This window comes from Gopherus flavomarginatus, chromosome 4, assembly GCF_025201925.1.
Source record: "Gopherus flavomarginatus isolate rGopFla2 chromosome 4, rGopFla2.mat.asm, whole genome shotgun sequence".
Classification (NCBI taxonomy): Eukaryota; Metazoa; Chordata; order Testudines; family Testudinidae; genus Gopherus; species Gopherus flavomarginatus.
Genome location: NC_066620.1, coordinates 182,461,470 through 182,479,874, shown reverse-complemented (window position 1 = coordinate 182,479,874; position 18,405 = coordinate 182,461,470). Strand labels below are relative to the sequence as shown.

General features: G+C 45.9%; 1 protein-coding gene and 1 non-coding gene across 2 annotated transcripts; both read right to left on the bottom strand.

The window, feature by feature from the left end:
• Positions 1-1,789: 1,789 nt before the first annotated feature.
• Positions 1,790-13,501, bottom strand: RPS7 (ribosomal protein S7). The gene is made up of 7 exons (XM_050951034.1): positions 13,422-13,501; positions 12,678-12,759; positions 12,162-12,233; positions 9,394-9,537; positions 6,552-6,616; positions 3,453-3,603; positions 1,790-1,906 (listed from the first exon to the last, which is right to left on the bottom strand). The coding sequence occupies exons 2-7, from the start codon at positions 12,750-12,752 to the stop codon at positions 1,829-1,831; spliced, it is 585 nt and encodes a 194-aa protein (XP_050806991.1). The 5' UTR covers positions 12,753-12,759; positions 13,422-13,501; the 3' UTR covers positions 1,790-1,828.
• LOC127050410 (small nucleolar RNA SNORA73 family) lies at positions 2,009-2,218 on the bottom strand. The gene has a single exon (XR_007774221.1). It is a non-coding gene; the product is annotated as a small nucleolar RNA SNORA73 family (small nucleolar RNA).
• Positions 13,502-18,405: the final 4,904 nt, after the last annotated feature.

Genomic DNA, 18,405 nt, shown 5'->3' with positions numbered 1-18,405 from the left:
CAAAACACAGTAGATACCAATGTGAGATTTCTAAAGATAGCTACGGCACTCGACCCAAGGTTTCAGAAGTGCCTTCCAAATTCAAAGAGGAACTAGGTGTGGAGAATGCTTTCAGGAGTCTTAAAAGAGCAACAATCTGATACAGAAACTATAGAACCCTAACCACCAAAAAAGAAAAGTCAACTTTCTGTTGGTGGTATTGACTCAGGTGATGAAAATGAACATGCATTGGTCCACACTGATTTGGATCATTATCGAGCAGAACCCGTCATCAGTATGGACCCACGTCCTCTGGAATGGTGGCTGAAGCATGAAGGGACATAGGAATCTTTAGGGCATTTGGCACAGAAATATCTTGTGACGCTGGCTACAACAGTCCCATGTGATCCAACGCCTGTTCTCACTTTCAGGTGACATTGTGAACAAGATGCAGGCAGCATGATCTCCTGCAAATGTAAACAAATTTGTTTGTCTGAACAATTGGCAGAACAAGATGTAGGACTGAGCGGACTTGTAGGCTCTAAAGTTTTACATTGTTCTGGTTTTGAATGCAGGGTTGTTTTTTAAACTTAATTCTACATTTATAAATTCAACTTTCATGATAAAGAGATTGCACTACAGTACTTGCAACTGAAAGATCTTGTTTTTTTACAGTGTAAATATTTGTAATCAAATATAAATTGAGCACTGTACACTTTGTATTTGGTGTTATAACTGAAATCAATGTATTTTAAAATGTAGAAAACATCCAAAATATTTAAATAAATGGTATTTTATTATTGTTTAATCACACAATTTTTTAAAATCGCTTGTCAGCCCTAGTATTTAGTGAAGTTCTGCTTAGCTAGGAACTCAGATTCCCAGTGAGTTTAACTGGGAGTCCTCACACCACAGGAAGATAGAGTGACACTCCTAGTATGTAACTATGCCTTAGATTTGCTTGTAGACTTTTAAAAGTCACCCACTTCAGAGGCGCCCCACCTGTCTTTCAGAAGTATCAGCAATGTCTCAAGCTGTTGAGGTAAACAAGGTAGGCTTCCCCACACCACTTCAAACAAATCCCACTGACACCTCCCCAGGGTCTAGCAAAACCCTCCAGCTGTGAAGCAACTAGAAACCCATATTCATCTACTTTGATATCCTACAGACTTGCAAGAGTAGAGCTAGAACCTGTGGACTGACAAAACCCTCCATTGTAGTTCAATGTTCTCTCATTAGTAGAAGTTTTGCAATTTACAGCAAAGACAGCTTAATCCACAGAGAAGAACACTGCTTAAATTTCTGCCTTGTGACGTTTGAAATGGGTGTTTAAGAACTGTGGCCATAAGCAAGTGGAATTTTGTCTGCCTCCGCCCCATACTAGGCTGTCATATCTAAAGCCAAGTATTTATTATGTAGGTTAATGTTCCCACCAACCTTGGGAATTGTAGGTTTCCATTCTACCTGAGTTTCTTAAATAAAATGCAAAACTCAGGAGTTTAAGGTTTCGCACACAACCTTGCCAGACCAATTCATCCTCAGAGAAGGGATTATTATTTAGGCCTGTTTAGTTTACTTTCCTACCAAGGCTGTCTGTGTGATTTAGGATATGGACATGTCCCCTAGAAAATGAAGTCTTACCTAGTTACCATTAGGTACTGGTGACGAGTTCTTACCTACTTTAATACATGCAACTCAGTTAAACTAGTAGGTTCCATAGCCAAGCTATTACCAGTCACCTACGTCAGCTACTTCCTCCTTCTGTAGTGTACTTTTATAAAAGTGTTTAGTTTAATGAAATTGCTTAAGATATGAACAATTAAACAGTTTATTCAGTGATTCTTGCATTTTACAGCTGGAATTCTGGGAACTCAAAAACAACATCTTTGCCAGTGAGCTTCTTGTAGACACCAGAAAATGTTTCCACCTGGAAAGAAAGTCAAGTTTAACAGCATTAGTTTACTTTCAATGGGTTTTATAAAAGCTGCATGTTCTACTGTACAGTTCAGATATACTATAGTATGTTTCAAGTTGCACCCTGCAAGGTTTCTCCTAAGTACTTGTCTAGAGACTGAGAGGTTATAAAAATATATATGATGCTGTCCTCATCAGCTCTAGAACCAGAGACCGGCTTGTTCTTCAACACTGGAAGGGGATTGTACACCACTGCACTTAGAGCTATGCTCCCATATACCACTTGGACAGAGCCACTAGTAACCTCAATGGACGACCATATTGGTGAAGATGTCAGATGCATTCAAGAACTAATTTAGTCCAGCATTCAAAATTATGTTACTCCAAGTTTGATTTGGATAGTTTAAGTTATTGCTAAGAAATCCTATATTAAACAGGAAAGGATAGGCTTCCCACTCTTTTAAACAAGTTTTCTTTAAGTTAGGTACAGGGCCGCTGTTTCTCTTTCATTGCCGCCACAAAAAAGTCTGCGGGGTGGCCGGAGCCAGGGTGCAAACTTTCAGCTAGTGGGACTCCCTGCGCTGCAGACGTGTCCCGGGGAGTGGAGTGCGTGCCCTGGCTAGCAAGGGGGAGGGGGAAGAAGAGATATGGGAGGGCAGCCAGGGCTTCCTTCAGCCAAGGCACTCACCACTCAGCTCCTCCCACCGCGCCGCGAGGGCTCTGTGCCGCTCCGGTCGGCAGGGAGGGAAGGACGCGGGCTGCCGGGCTTGCTACAGACCTGGCATCGGCTGGGGCAGACGGAGCGTGCAGCCCACTCCCAGCAGGATGCTCTCTCTCCTCCGCACCATCACCCCCTACAGGGCGGCCAGAGCGGCAAACAAAAAAAGAGGGCAGCCATGCTGCCCTAGGATTGGATGAAATGCCGCCCCTTAGAATCTGCCACCCCAAGCACAAGCTTGCTTGGCTGGTGCCTGGAGCTGGCCCTGGTTATGTACCAGCACTAATCAAGCCACATTTCCTGAAAAAATTAGACTAAGTGAAATACTAAATAGACAGACAATTCTTCCATACAGCAATTACTTCCCAGAATTCTTTATGTGGGAGATGATAATGTTCTGCAGAACATTAAGACTCAACCCATTAAATCAATCATATAGATTTGCCAGAACAGACTCAGACTTTCAGAGCTGTTCAATCCACAAGGCAGCTGAAAATGAGCCACACAGCTATGTTGCCTCCCCACCCCATTATGTACCTTGGCTTTGAAGATCAAGTCTTTAATTCTAAATAAAAAGCCCATCTTCTAACACTCATACTAAGGGAGCAAGTAGGAAAAAGGTCACCACAAATCAGCTAGCCAAGAGTGTAAAGCAATCAAGAGCAGTCAAACTAAAGTTTGATTTTAAACCTTCTATTAGCATCTCCTTAGTCCAAAATGTAATTAAAAATCAGAGCATAGTTCTCACACCCTTGCCACTGCAGCAGTTTTGAGTTTTACACTCAGCTATATGACTCATCACAACCCTTGTGTTACAAAGAGTATAAAGTTAGTTTCTTACCTTGTGTTCAACATTATTCTGTTGTGCTTTGTCCAAATGGACCTTTATGAGTCTGCTGCCATCTAGTTTCACGCGGATTCTCTTGCCCACAATTTCACTAGGGAAGACCAGATCTTCGAGAATGGCATCATGCACTGCAGTAAGTGTACGGCTGAAATGCAATATTTTAATGAATTAAACCAGTCACTCTCAAACTTTTGCACTGGTGACCCTTTTCACACAGCAAGCCCCTGAGTGCAATCCCCTCTTATAAATTAAAAAAGACTTTTTTATATATTGAACACCATTATAAATGCTGGTTGCAGAGCAGAGTTGAGGTGGAGGCTGACAGCTTGCGACCCCCCATGTAATAACCTTGCAAGCCCCTGAGGGGTTCTGACCCCAAGTTTTAAACCTTCAAGGGGTTGGCAAGTTTAGTCTGACAACTATAAAACATACTTCCCCTATAATCTGCTGACGAGATACTACCACAATTCCTGGGATAAAGGAATGTATGGGCGGGTAAATAAACTGTTAACATGAATTACCACCATATCAACAAGTTAGTTGTGACCATGCCACAATTTATCTCAGAAGCTATTCCAGGAGCCAGGAACATGGCAGTACAAAATAAAACTGAGCAGTTTGTAGAGAAAGTCATATCTGAGACTGTACTATTTTTATCGATGCTTGACTATTAAGTGTAAGCAAGTTATATTTATATAGGTTATCAGGCTTATATACAGTACCACCTGTAAGTGTGACCAATACTTCCTCATATGAAGAATTTGAGTGATACTACTTAAGAGTATTTACTGCATTAAGTTAAGATGTGCCAATTGGTCATTTTAGCAAAAATATTGGGTTATTCCCCTCCAATGCCCCACTTGCAGTGTTAGAAATGATTCTGTAATGGACCACAGATTCATATCCAGCAGGTGCTGTAGAACATCATCTGCAGTTTTAAAGGAATTATAATGCAAGTACCCCCGATACAGCCCTATTGCTGCAGCATCTGATAAGAGTTTTCTCTACATCTTAGACCACAAAAAATTCCATTAAGTACCCTATGAAGTTCTTTGAATACCCATTTACATATATTCCAAAATCAATGTATAAATTATCCTCGACATTACAATTACAGTGAAACTGATTGTATCCCAGAATGAAACCAACACGAAGTGCAAATTACTCAGTGAACGTAGACCGTCCACAATTTCAGTCAGATCAACTAGCAAGAGAAAAATGTTTAACAGAAGCAAACTGTTGCTTAGATTTGAACATAAAGAGCCAATGACACTATTTTTGAGTGATTAAATTCTGACTCGGGGTGGAGAAAGTCAGTTTAAAAAAAAAAGCCACACACTCACCGTGTTATAGGTGAGACCACGTTATATCGGACTTGCTTTGCCTCCCTGCCCCTCCTCTGGTTCCCTAACCGCCCCCTCCAGAGACCATCCCTAATCACCCCCAGGAGCCCACCTCCTATCCACCCCTCCCCGCGCCCTGACAGGCACTCACCAGCAGCGGCTGGAAGCGGAGCAGCTCGGCCCCAGTCCGCTCTACCCTGCCAGCTCCCAGCCACAGCGCTCCGCTTCCTGCCGGCGAGTGCAGGGAAGTTGGGGAAAGGACGCCCCCTGTACTCACCTGCAGCGGGAAGCGGAGCGCCACGGCTGGGAGCTGGCAGAGTGGAGCAGGCTGGGGCTGGGCTGCTCCGCTTCTGCTGGTGAGTGCAGGGGGGGCGGGAATCCCTTCCCCCCAAGTGACACAGCTGAAGCCAGGGGCAAGGGAAACAGAGTGGGCTTCTCCCAGCCCCTCCGCTAATCCCCCAGGCCACTCTGGGACTGTGGGATCCCCAAAAGTGCCCTCCTACAGCTTCTACCCCCGACCCTGGGGGGGGGGGGGAGCCCCTGACCGCCCCTGAGACCTTCTGCCCCTTATCAAACCCCTCGGCCATGGCCTGGCCCAACACCCTTAACACACTGCTCAGAGCGGCGTGTCAGAGCTTTACCATGTTGTATGCGAACCTGTGTTCTATTGGGTCGCGTTATATCGGGGCAGAGGTGTATGTGCACCAATACGGAGATGGTGTGTGGTGAGGCTGGGACCAAAGGGTTCAGAATGTGGGAGGGGGCTCAGGGCTGGGGTATGGGGAGTGAGGGCTCTGGAGGGGGCTCAGGACTGGGATAGAGGGTTTGGGTTCCGGGGAGGTGAGGGCTCCAGCTGGGGGTGCAGGCTCTGGCGTGGAGCAGGGGATGAGAGGTCTGGGAAGCAGTCTGCCCCAGGGGAAGGAGGGAGGATGCCTCTTCCCACCTGCGTGGCCCTTGATATCCTGCTGCACAGCCACGCAACTTAGAGAGAACTTAGCTAGCATGTAATTCCTGGACTGAATTCTCTGCAGTACAGATGAAGAGTTAGTGTCCATTCCCTGGATGTTCATCTGTTCCAAGGCTAGCATTACAAGTTATTGGGACAGGAACCCAACCCAACTCACTTAAGTTACTCAGTTTACATACATTGCCTCATTGTGGGCATCTCAGAAAACAATCTTAAGGACCGTGGCTGGGCAGACCAAAAACAGAAGTTAGTTATTTGTAATTAATTGCTTTTGGCAAATATTTTGAGAGCAACTACTGGAAAAAAAGACTGCTGGATGTAGATGGAAAGATTGGGAAAATGTGTACAACATATTCAGAATGCACTGTCAGTTTCCAGGTAAGGCCAGAAACTAGGCAAATCAAGCACTTAAAAAGAAACATCAAAATCTCAGAATTGACAACTAAGCCAATGTGGTAGAACATAGTCCTCACTGCTATCTCACAGCCATTCTAGAACTGCCAGATTAGAAAGTGACAGTAGTAAAGTTTCTGAAACACATTGAGGGATTGATTTTTTAAGGGAATCAACCTGAATATTGAAGATGCAAGGAAGTATGGGATGATAAAAGGCACTATTCATACCTTAACCTTACATGCCAAAAGGAAGAGAGTCTTTGCTGAGCCAGTGTCCCAGCGTATTTGCTTTGTGATCTTTCTCAGATCCTTTACATATTATCAAAATGGCATTCATGCCAGTCACAAGAGGAATGGCACACACTTCAACAACGTAAGATTTATTTACCTTCTGGGACGCTTTTGCTTGTTTTTTGTACGGCTTTTCCTTGTTGGTTTGGGCAAAATCCTTCTCTGTGAAACAAAGTGATAACAAGCCTCATGAAACATTTAGTCAACATCCTCAGAATAAGAGATGTTCAGATTTGAAGTCATAAATATGACTTTTTCAAGGGTTACCATTCTCCTGCAGAAGTCCCACAGTTGTTTCCATATAGCATCAAGGAATGCTCAAGGAATACCCAAAACCACACCCTAATTATAGAAGTTGAGCTTTATGATAAGTCAGTTTCTGTAGTGCAATGCCAAAGCCTCAAACTTAAATTCTCATGCCCAATATGTTCATTGGGAAGAAGGAAAGGTTTGGGGAGAAGAATTAGCTTTGTTAAATACAAAGATAATATTTCACCCACATGGGGGAGCAGGGGAATAAGGGGAGAGAACCTTTTCTAGAAATAGTTGCTAAAGAACACTTCCAGGGAGTTTTGCCCGTTGTGATTTCCCTGCTAGATTATTCTTGATCTGCTCCTGGTGTCAGTTCTTTGGACACCTATGCTATGTCTACATGAGGAAGTTGTAAAAGTTTGAATAAAGGGATACTTACACTGATTTTGTTAACCTTGTGCAGACTGTCCATGTGGACACATTATGTTAGTTTAGAAGTGGGTTACTTTGGTTTAGCTCAATGTTTCCCAAACTTGGGACGCCGCTTGTTTAGGGAAAGCCCCTGGCAGGCTGGGCCAATTTGTTTACCTGCTGCATCTGCAGGTGCGGCCGAGCACGGCTCCCACTGGCTGCAGTTCACCACTCCAGGCCAATGGGAGCTGCTGGAAGCAGTGGCCAGCATGTCCCTCAGCCCATGCCGCTTCCAACAGCTCCCATTGGCCTGTAGCAGCAAACCGTGGCCAGTGGGAGCCGTGCTCAGCCAGACCCGCGGACGCGGCAGGTAAACAAATTGGCCTGGCCCGCCAGGGGCTTTCCCTAAACAAGCGGTGTCCCAAGTTTAGGAAACACTGGTTTAGCTTAATAGTTTTAATGGATTTTCGTTGAGCTTAAATGGATTCTTAAGCTAGACTGTCCACACAGAAGTCTACACCAGTTTAAAAAAAATCAGCATAAAACGTCCCTTTAGTTAAGCCAGTGCAACTCATCATAGGCAACCTTGTCTTATGTTGTGAGAAGTTTCATTGTTTAACTAGGAAGGTAGGAGTTCTAAGGCTGATCTTCACTATGGGGAGATCACTGCTGCTGCAATCAATTCAGCAGGGATTGATTTAGTGGGTCTAGTGAAGAAAGACCTGCTAAATTGACGGCAGAACGCTCTCTGGTCGAGCCCAGTACTCCAGCTCTCCAAGAAGAGCAAGGGAAGTTGACCAGAGAGAGAGTCTCCCATCGATGCAATGCAGTGAAGACCGCGGTAAGTCGACTTAAGTTATGTTGATGGAGTAGCATGTTCACGTAGCTGGAGTAACATAACTTAGGTTGACTTACCTCCATAGCGAAGACAAGCCTTCTGAGCCCTGGCTCCAATATTGCAGTATCCAGAACTGTCATGCTTGCTAACGCCAAGCCACTACCACTGAAGACAAATGTTCTAAAGTACCCCACAAACAGTGGTATGATTTGTTATATTCCTTTAAAACATGTCACCCTTTTTATACCATTAAAGATTTCAATAATTAACGGTGTTATACATTTGTTATTGTGTTACGTGATTGTTTGAGTCTAATGATAGCTTTGTCTAATGAGTATGAGAGCCCAATGTTTAAAGTGGAGGATTAGCAGAGGCATTTCACTGTGCAGAATATACCCAGTCACATGAATTCAGTTAAGGTATTTTGATCCTTTTAAACCACAATACAAAAATAATGGACCTCTTCTTCCATTCACAGCTGAAGGGTAGCCTTCATAACTATTAAGAAAACACACATGCATCCATTTAAAGTTATCCTCATGGTAATAAGAACTCCAAGATCTTGCTCTTCCTAATGCTAGCTTCCCATCCCTATATTCCCCATCTCAAAAAGCTTTTCTTGGCTTAAACAAGGGGGTGGGGGAGGTGTTAAGAGTAAAGGAAGTCAGATCTCACTAGCATTGCCCCATCTGAAATTAACAGTATTCCAGCCAGAGTAAGATTTAGGTTCTTCCTTTTCACTTCAAAGACAGCAAATAAAACTCCCCCTCTCCCAACCACTTGTATTAAATCTTACTTTTATTCTACTTTCACTGCAGAGCAGGGGTCCGCAACCTTTCAGAAGTGGTGTGCTGAGTCATTTATTCACTCTAATTTAAGGTTTCGTGTGCCAGTAATACATTTTAATGTTTTTAGAAGGTCTCTTTCTAAAAGTCTACAATATATAACTAAACTATTGTTGTATGTAGAGTAAATAAGGTTTTTACAATGTTTACGAAGCTTCACTTAAAATGCTAGGACCGAGGCAGTGTGTGTGCCACTGAAAATCAGCTCATGTGCCACCTTTGGCACGCATGCCATAGGCTGCCTATCCCTGCTGCAGTGTGCAAAAATACTATGCTTACATTTTTCCTGCTTAAGTTTCATTACTTCTAGGACTCTACTCCAGCTACATGTTATTTCTCCTTTTCAGAGTATGGTTCAAGCATCCTATATAGTTTTTCTCTACTGATTAAAGTAAACTCATGCAAGCTGTTGGGACTTATGTGCAGCCACACTGACAGTGTCTAGAAAGGTATTTGAACTACTACAGCTAGAACAAAAAAAAAAAAAACAAAAAAACTCACAATCGATACGTTTACCTCCCCAGTCCCAACAGGTTCAGAGTACCAATATGCCACACAAAGAGTGATAAACCACAATATAATCAACTATTTACCTGAGCAATGAACACCACATGCTTGCCGCTGAATTTTTTCTCCAGCTCACGAACTAGTCGGACCTGGATCTTCTGGAAAGATTTCAGCTGAGGAACTGGTACAAAGATTATGATTGCTTTTCTACCACCCCCTACTTCAATTTCCTAAGACAGAAGACAAATAGACACTTAAGACGAAATCCATTAAACATAATAAATGGCAGTTCTCATGCAAGCTTTGCTGCAATGGATTTTGTTGCAATTGTGAATTGCTGCATGAAACGACCAGCCTTATAACCCATTAGGCTAGTATCCCTATACGTCATGGAACTGTCACAATTACAATTCAGATTCATGGACCCTTTCAAACAAGAGAATCACACAAGCAGACATCAGTAAGTAGACTGAATTGGTCTCCAGTGCAACAGAATTGCATGGGGCTGGTATTGAGATCAAGTTTCAAATAAAGTAAAGTAATGTTACCCCTGTCGTACATGAAGGGTAAAAATCAACACAAACAGGTTGATCGCCTAAACACCTTCCACTAACCGTCTTCCACACAAGATCTTCATACAAATATTAAAGGTAGCTTAGTCAGTCACATCTATTGATTTGCCAAGATCCACACTGCTACTTCAATAGTACTTTGTATCTCTCCAAATATTTCTATAAGCACAGTAACATGAGTGTGTACTGAATGGTTTATCTCCCCAGTATGCAATCAAGTACTAAGAAGTTGATGCTTCCCTCATCAGCCTTACTGCTGGGCACAAGCTTATCCTCCAACATCACAGAATGGGACTTTAGGTCATTACTCCTTAGAGCAGCGGTGGGAAACCTACAGTGGGACGGATTGAGCCCACTGCCTAATTTCAACCAGCCTGCAGCAAATCTGTGCCACCTGCTGAAAGCCCCGAGCCTCAACGATACCCTTCCCCCCACCTGCCCCATGGGGCTCGAGCTGGAGGCACTAGCTCAGCCCCTTGCGATGGAGGGGTGGGGGCGGGAGGTGCCTAGAGTTGCCAAGCCATTAGAAGTCTGGTGAGCTTGGCACAGCTCCCGGAAGCGACTGGTATGTCTCTGCAGCCCCTAGGCACAGGTGCATTCAGGGAAGCTCTGTGCGCTGACCCTGTCCTGAGCTCCATCTCCAACGCACAGAGCTGTCTGGCCGTGCCTCAGCCTAGGGACATGCCGGCAACTTCCAGGAGTGGCGCAGAGCCAGGGAGCCTGCCTTAGCCCCGTCAACTGAGAGCCTCCTGAGGTAAGTGCTACCCAGCCTGAGCCTGCACCCCAGCATACTTACCCCAGCCTCCTCCCAGAGCCTGCACCCTGCATCTTCTCCCACACCCCAACCCCCTCCAGCATCCTAACTCCTTCTGAAACCCCACAATCCTACCTACACTCCAACTCCCTACTCCAGTCCTGAGCCCACTCCCGCACTCCAAACCCCTTTGCCCCAGCATGGAGCCCCCTCCTGCACCACAAACCCCTCATCCCCACCCCCTCCTACCCTGAACCCCTCATTTCTGACCCCACCCTAAGCCTTTCCCTCCACTGTGTGGCCAGCACTAATTTTTTTCTGTGGGTCAATGGTCACTGACAGAAAGGTTCCCCATCTCTGTCTTAGAGCTGGGCTCCCAAAAGCCACTTGAGTAGAGCCCTAGGAGACCCACCTCACTGGATGCCATGTTGGATTTACTAAAATGCATTGTGTCCTCACTGTTTCAAAATCTGTTCAACAATAGCTCCTCTTATCTCATTAGGAACAGCCCTCTTGGCACAAGTACTGCACTTTCCAAGAGCAAGCTTCTTGAGACAGATTCAGACCCCATTAGAAGTCAGTGTGCACACCACAGCCACTTGCCTAAAGTCCACTATTCAGTTTGCAACTTCAGATTTGTTTACTTAATTCCAGTCAATATATCTATATAGACGCCAACAAATCTGCACCGATTAGGGCAGCAAGAATTTGCATAAGCTTTATTATTGCTTATGTACGAAGATCACCTTTGAATCTCAGGTTTGCAGTGTGGGGTGGCAAAAGAATTCGTAATTTGAATAAATTTTGTTTTGAAGTGTTTTTTTGGTTTGTTTTTTTTTTTTTAAAATACAGGCCTCATGCCATTATCACAATCACATCCTAGACTAAAAACTAAACTTTGAAGAGCTGACACTTACTCTGTGACTATGTGAGACTGGTATCTTGATCTACTCTCATTTTATATAGTCCACATTGGTGGTTTATTTTTTTTTTTTTATAATGACATGAATATTATACGACATATGTTAGACATCCCAGGGCTGTTCTATAGAAAGAAGACAATTCTAGTCTGCATTTCATCGATGAAGATTCTGAAATTGCAACTTCAGTGTTAGTAAAGCAAGCAAGGAGCCATTTGGATTTTCAGATCCAGTCCTGCAGACTTGGTCTGGGAAGTCAGAAATAGGTTTTATACTTATTAAATTTGATCCGTTTATCTGGAGTCAGAATTGTGGAAGCTCTAATGACATATTTTACAGTCACTTTTCAGACTAGGACTGTATTTTAAATAAATAAATAAAAAGCTACAGCAGTCAGCTCCAATAAACAGGTTACAAAGCTTGAAGTATGCCTCCTCCCATTAAGCCACAACAGTATTCAGCAAGACTATCTCATGAAATCTTCCATTAATCTTTAGTTCAAACTTTTTGACCACTTGTCACATGGCATACACCAACATATTGAATTGTCAGTTGGCAACAAAGTCAATAACCTTTTTTGGAGGGAGTGCAAGTTTTTTTAAACCTACCTTAGCTGCTGTGATGTTCAACTCTCTCAGCTGAGCTTTTAAGTCAGAGTTCATCTCCAACTCCAGGAGAGCCTACAGAGAAGAATTAACGAGAACAAACTCTGATTACTGACAATTTTAAGTTGCCTTTTCTCTTACATCAATTTACTTTCTGTTGCTGCTAAACACTAAGCAATCATTGTTATAAAACAAGCCGTATAAATTTTTTCCAGGCAAAAACTGATCCATGGGATCAGGAACAAACACCTTAACCCTCACCACCCAAAATGGATACATCATTCACTGCAAGATTGGCTAGTTCTTACATTTCCCTCTGAAGCATAAGGCATCTGTTGCCATCAGAAGCAGAATATGAAGCAAAAAATCTGCAATTCCTAAGGAAACAGAGTTATTTGGGAAGTTTAACTTCAGTTTTGAATCAAAAGGCCAGTTTTGAAAGATGCTACAACTATACCTGTGCTTCCATTAGTTTTTTTTAGTTCAAATTATTAGGTGACAGTGGAGATAAGGACATACCTGGGAAATACCAGACTCGAATTCATCTGGCTTCTCACCATTGGGCTTCACAATCTTCGCGCTAGAACTGAACATGGCCTTTCTACAACCCAAACAGAAACATCTCAGTTGTCAGCAGACACATGACCACTAGCCACAACGCAGAGCCAAGGGCTTTCTGTTAGCTGGACACTGCAGAGATTTTAGGCCCTTCATCCGTGTGTGTCAGACCTGAGAGAAGAGGTGAGACGCTTCGCAAACCGCGCACAGTTCAAAGCGGTCACACGGGGAAAGCGAGCAGTGGAGTCACAGGTCAGATTTCTCTGGGAACAGGCTCCGGACAGAAGCAGCCTCTCCTCAGGTCCGCACCAGGGCCAGCAGCGTCCTGCCCACGCCGCGCTGCAGGGCCACTGCCTCTCCGAGGGGCATGGGTCGGGGGCTACTCCCTTCCCCCGCTGCCCGAGCCCGGCAGGAGCCCACACGCTGAGCCCATCATTCACTGAGGCGGCCTCTGGACGGAGCAGCCGCACAGATCCCGGGCCTGGCCAGCCGCCCCCCGAGCCCGGACGGAGGCCCCAGCTCTGCCCGGAGGAGACAGGCTCCGCGGAGCCGGGTGCCCCTGGCGGCCATCGGGCCGCGGGAGGCCGCTAATCGGACGCATCCCCAACCGACTCCTCCGGCCGGAGGGGCTGGTGCCCGCTCGGCGCGGTATTGCGGGGACAGCGGGTAAAACGCGACGCCGCGGCGGCCCCCTCAAGCTCCTACCTCTGTCAGCGCCGGCCTAGGAAGAGGGAGAGCTCTCGCGAGAACCGCTCAGGTCCCTGCCCGGGAAGGACTCGCCCCACCCACACAGACCTGAAGCCAAACCCGGAAGAGCGGCAGTCCGGCCTATAGCGTCCTGAGCCACTTCCGCCAGCGTGAAGCCGAACAGGGGAATTCAGCTATGGGCATGGGCTCTGACTAGTGTTGCCATAGCCGGTCCGTGGCTCCAGGATGAAGCTATGGAACAGAGGATGCCGCATGCGCAGTCGACTTGCCATGGAACTATGTTTGGGCAGGAAGGCTCCTCTTTTCCGTATGCAGGTGGCCCTGTGGGGCTGCCATGGCCCTGCCGCTCTTGTGCTATGTTCCTTTTTTGGCCCTTGAGCAGATTTAAATTTCTTCTATAATTTTATGTTAATTCAAGCCCGTTTCATGCTCCTGATCTGCAAGGTTCTCTTACAGCTGTTCCACTGTGAATAAATCGTATATAAAGTTATTGGAGCAGGGAAACTGAATCCTGAGTCTCCCGCTTCCCAGATACGTGCTCTAACCAAGAAGCTACAGAGTCGGTCTTTCATTCAATGACTTGATTTAATCCACAGTGGAACAACTTCCGGGGGGGGGGGGTGAAGACTAAAGGACCCACCCCAATAAAATAACCTATAGCTCAGTGGTTAGAGGACTGAGGGGTGGGAAACGGGCGGCTCCAGGCACCAGCACGCCAAGCGTCTGCTTGGGGTGGCAAGCCACTGAGGGCGCTCTACTAGTTGCCGTGAGGGCGGCAGGCAGGCTGCCTTGAGCAGCGTGCCTGCAGAGAGTCCGCTGGTCCCACGGCTTTGGTGGACCTCCCACAGGCACGCCTGCCTGCCATGCTTGGGGTGGCAAAATGCCTAGAGCCACCCCTGGTGGGAAAGTGTTATAATACCCATGGTTGTGTGGCACTTCCCTACAATCCGCTCTCAGCCTTGTCTGTGCCTGCTGTTTGTCAGTTCCCCAACACCACCAACCTCTGACAACACAAGCCACTGCCTTCCAAGCCTCCAGAAGCTAGCCCTAGCTCTCTTTACAGATTAAGAATACGTGCACACCAAACCCTGAGACATAAATGCTAAAACTAGAGGTGTGGGAGGTGATGTCACACTCCCTGGCTTCCATCATATACTGGGTTTACAGTTTGGTTCAATGGCTCTCAGCACTCCCCCTCATTATAAAAATGCACTCTGAGCATCCATCTAAGCTATCCAAAACCAGTTCCACTAGACACTCACAGAATTCACAGATCCACTACCCCCCAAGGAATTAAAATTTTTATTAAGATGATGTTTAGAAAAAAGTGAACGGGAATAACATATAGATTATCAAGGAGTGCAAAGTTTGGTTTAAAAATCAGATGGCACAAGGAATACATAATCTGCAGTATCCCCGACTGGGGGTAAAAGGTTAAACGGGTCAAAGTACAGACATTGAGATATGACGGTATGTTGTTCATATAATGACTATGTTCAGCTGTGGAGTATAATGAGTCCATATGACGATGAGGATGGATTGACCCTCATTTGCTGAGATTTAACGTTCAGTGAGGTTTATGGTTCCAGTTCAAATGATCCAAATGGAAAAAGTTTCTCAGTCTCTTTCTTGTAGTTGATGCACGATGTTGCTCTGGCTCACACTTCCTGGTGCTGTTGGTGGCTGGTGATGTGTTTGGTGTAGATGTCCCTGGACCATCGGATGGTGTCTGAGACCATGAGGCGCTGCATGAGTGGTGCGTAGTGTCGACCAATCCTGCAGGTCTGCAGCACAAACTCGTTGCAGGGGTCCTGGGCACCCAGCAGGGCCATCCAGAGGCAAGGGCAAGTAGGGCAATTTGCCCCAGACCCCGCAGGGGCCCCGCGAGCCCTGGCCCAGCAGCGGTCCGGGTCTTCAGCAGCAGGGGGCCCTTCAGTGCTGCCGGAGGTGCAGAGCGACTGAAGGGTCCCCCGCCATTGAAATGTCGCCAAAGACCCGGACCACTACTGGGTGAGTACAAGCGCCGCAGCTCCCCTGCTTTGCCCCAGGCCCCCTGAATCCTCTGGGTGGCCCTGGCATCCAGGGCTCCAATGATCAGGGCATCCATCTGCACCTCATAGCCGTCAGGGTGTCAGCCAGGAAGTGTACTTTTCCATCTTATGAGCTTGGGCTTCACAAAAGGCCAGGGTCCTGTTTTCAAAGGAGACCATGACATCAACGAGGATGATCTTTTTCTGGGCCTCATCAATGATGAGGCCGTCAGGTCGCAGCTGGCTGTCGGTACTAGGGATGGCGCAGTTCACTGTGACCTCCCCAAGGCACGGTGCTTCTGGATGGTATTGTGGCACAGCTGCCAGGCTCTGGAGTGGGTCTTGCAGCTGCACAGGACGTGGGGCAGGGTCTCATTGGAGTAGCTGCACTTCCTGCAATGCCTGTCTCGGTTCCCAGGGAGGATGGCGCCATTGAGTGAGATGCAGTTGACCTGGGCACAGTGGATGAACCGCCAGTTGGCAAAACGGGTGAAGCTGCTCCCAGTGAGGAAGTGGTTGCTGGTGTCCCACTTGCTGGTCAACTTGAAGGCTTTACCCTGGTCCGGTTTATGCTTCAGGGTTTCCATGTACAGTGAGTGGACGGTGGCTTTCAGGGTCTTCTCCAGCGTGGCCTGGTGCTCAGGGTGACAATGGTGTTGTTGTTGGACTTGATCTGCAGCACCAGGACTCTCAGCTCCTGGCGCTCCTTTCACCACTCCCAGCAGCAGCCAACGCGCTTCCCCAAGCAACCCATGGCGTTGCAAGCACGGGACCACAGTGAAGTGATGTCACACCTATCCCGTCCGATTTTCACCATCCAGGGAGCCGCACAGGAAGGTGGCGATGTCTTGGTTGGAGGGGGCTCTGCTGATCCATTCTTTTCACGTCACACAGGGCGTTTGCCGCAATGTTCCTTACCGTGGCGTCAGGACATGTCAGCAGGTGGAAGGCGTGGGTGATCACAGCAACGTCACACAGGTTGCCCATGCGGGGGATGTTGGCGCTGCCATGCCTGTGGGTTATGTAGACCAGCTCGTTGCTGACTATCTGGGGAGGGAACAGCCACTTCTTCACCAGCTGCCAGACAATCTTGTCTGCCTTGTTGAGGGACATCTTTGCCCATCACAGATCCCCTTAGGACGAATGAGATGCAGGGGACCAGGAAGGTGTTCAGGGCATTTATCTTCTGCCACAGTGCCAGCAGAGAGGTGTCAATCGTCTGGATGGTGTCATCAGGTGTCTCCCAGGCACAGAAACCTGTCAGCATGCCAAGGTGCTGGTATGCCTGCCCCTCTGCTAAGGGAATGACGGGCTGCCCTGGATCTGGAACCCCATCGCCTGCAGTACACCTCAGGATCACTCTTCTCCACACACAGTGCTTAAATGTACTTCTTGTTTTTATTATACACATATCTAATAGATGTTAGGATATAGATATTCAGACTTGTCCGCAAAGGCCTACACTTTAAGAATTTAGGTGTATTCTTATCACTTAGCTAGTTATAGAGGTATAAAAGAAAGAATCAAAAATCACTGTCTGTGTAACGGTCTTCTTTTGCTGTGACAGTCTGAAAGCCTGGTTCTTCGGCTAAGCAGCAAAGGCAGCCATAAGCTGGGAAGTGTATGGTCACATCCTCACAATCCAAACTAGTCACATTGAAATAAGGTGCTATTGGGCTATTAGGAATACAATCCTGTCCTGATATTCCTATCACCTCTAGAGAAAGGGTAGAGCCTAGAAGATGTTGATAGCATCCTGTCTGGCAAGAACTCACTTATCAATAGACACAGCTGGAAAACACTTATGTCTGTATAGATGTAGTTGTGAAATCCTCACTTCTGTATTGTTTTGTATGTTTATTTGCATGGTTTCTGTCTGGTTCTGTAATTGTTTCTGTCTGCTGTATAATTAATTTTGTTGGGTGTAAAGCAACGAAGGTGGTGGAATATAATTGGTTAAATAACCATGTTACAATATTAGGATTGGTTAGTTAAATTTCAGTAAAATGATTGGTTAAAGTATAGCTAAGCAAAACTCAGGTTTTACTACATAGTCTGCAGTCAATTAGGAAGTAACAGGGGGGGCAGAAATGGGAATAGGGACTGGGGATGGGGGAAACTAAAGTCATGTCTTGCTAAAGGGGAAAATGGGAACAGGGGATGGGAACAGGAACAGGGACACAGGCAAGGCTCTGTGGTGTCAGAGCTGGGAAGGGGGACACTAAGGAAGAAAACTAGAACCATGCTTGCTGTAAGTTCACCCCAACAAATATTGAATTGTTTGCGCCTTTAGACTTCGGGTATTGTTGCTCTCTGTTCATGTGAGAAGGACCAGGGAAGTGAGAGGGTGAAGGAATAAGCCCCCAACAATAGAGTCAAGCAGCAACATGTTGATGGAAGTATTGGAAACTAACTACATATAAAATTATAATATGCATTCTAGAATTTAGTATTTCTCACCAGTGCTTTTCAGCCTGGTAGGCTGTGATCTTTTTATAGTCGTGAAACAAGACATTCTCTCAGCCTGTCCCCTCAGTAAAGGATGCAGAGTGTAGCTCTGCACCTACAGTTATAGTCCAAAAATCCATCATCTTATCTTGTAAAGAGGGCTCCTTCCTCCTGGTTTAATTCTTTGGTAAATTCCCTTTCTGGAAGTTCTTACAATACCTTCATTAGCATTAGGCTCAGACTGTAAATGGGTGTCTATTGTGAACCACACAATATTCAATTTCCATGTAGCCAGACAAATAGATAGCTTTCTTTCAGACAAGAGATGTTTGTTTCTCATCTTTTGGTGACCAGCCCCACCACAGACCTTAAACAACAACATTTCACTTAACTCCTTACATATTATCCATCCATACATTTTGCAAGTATTATGATGATCAGTAAGATATAGGCTTTCAGTAGACAACTTACATGAAGTTTTTTGGCTAACTATATAGATATGG

Excerpts from the sequence above, each read along its gene's own strand:
- RPS7 (XM_050951034.1), bottom strand. The coding sequence starts at position 12,752 with ATGTTCAGTTCTAGCGCGAAGATTGTGAAGCCCAATGGTGAGAAGCCA. Across the intron at positions 6,617-9,393 it reads ATGTGGTGTTCATTGCTCAG|AGAAGGATTTTGCCCAAACC; the intron begins GTAAATAGTTGA and ends TTTGTTTCACAG. Across the intron at positions 1,907-3,452 it reads AGAATAATGTTGAACACAAG|GTGGAAACATTTTCTGGTGT; the intron begins GTAAGAAACTAA and ends CTTTCTTTCCAG.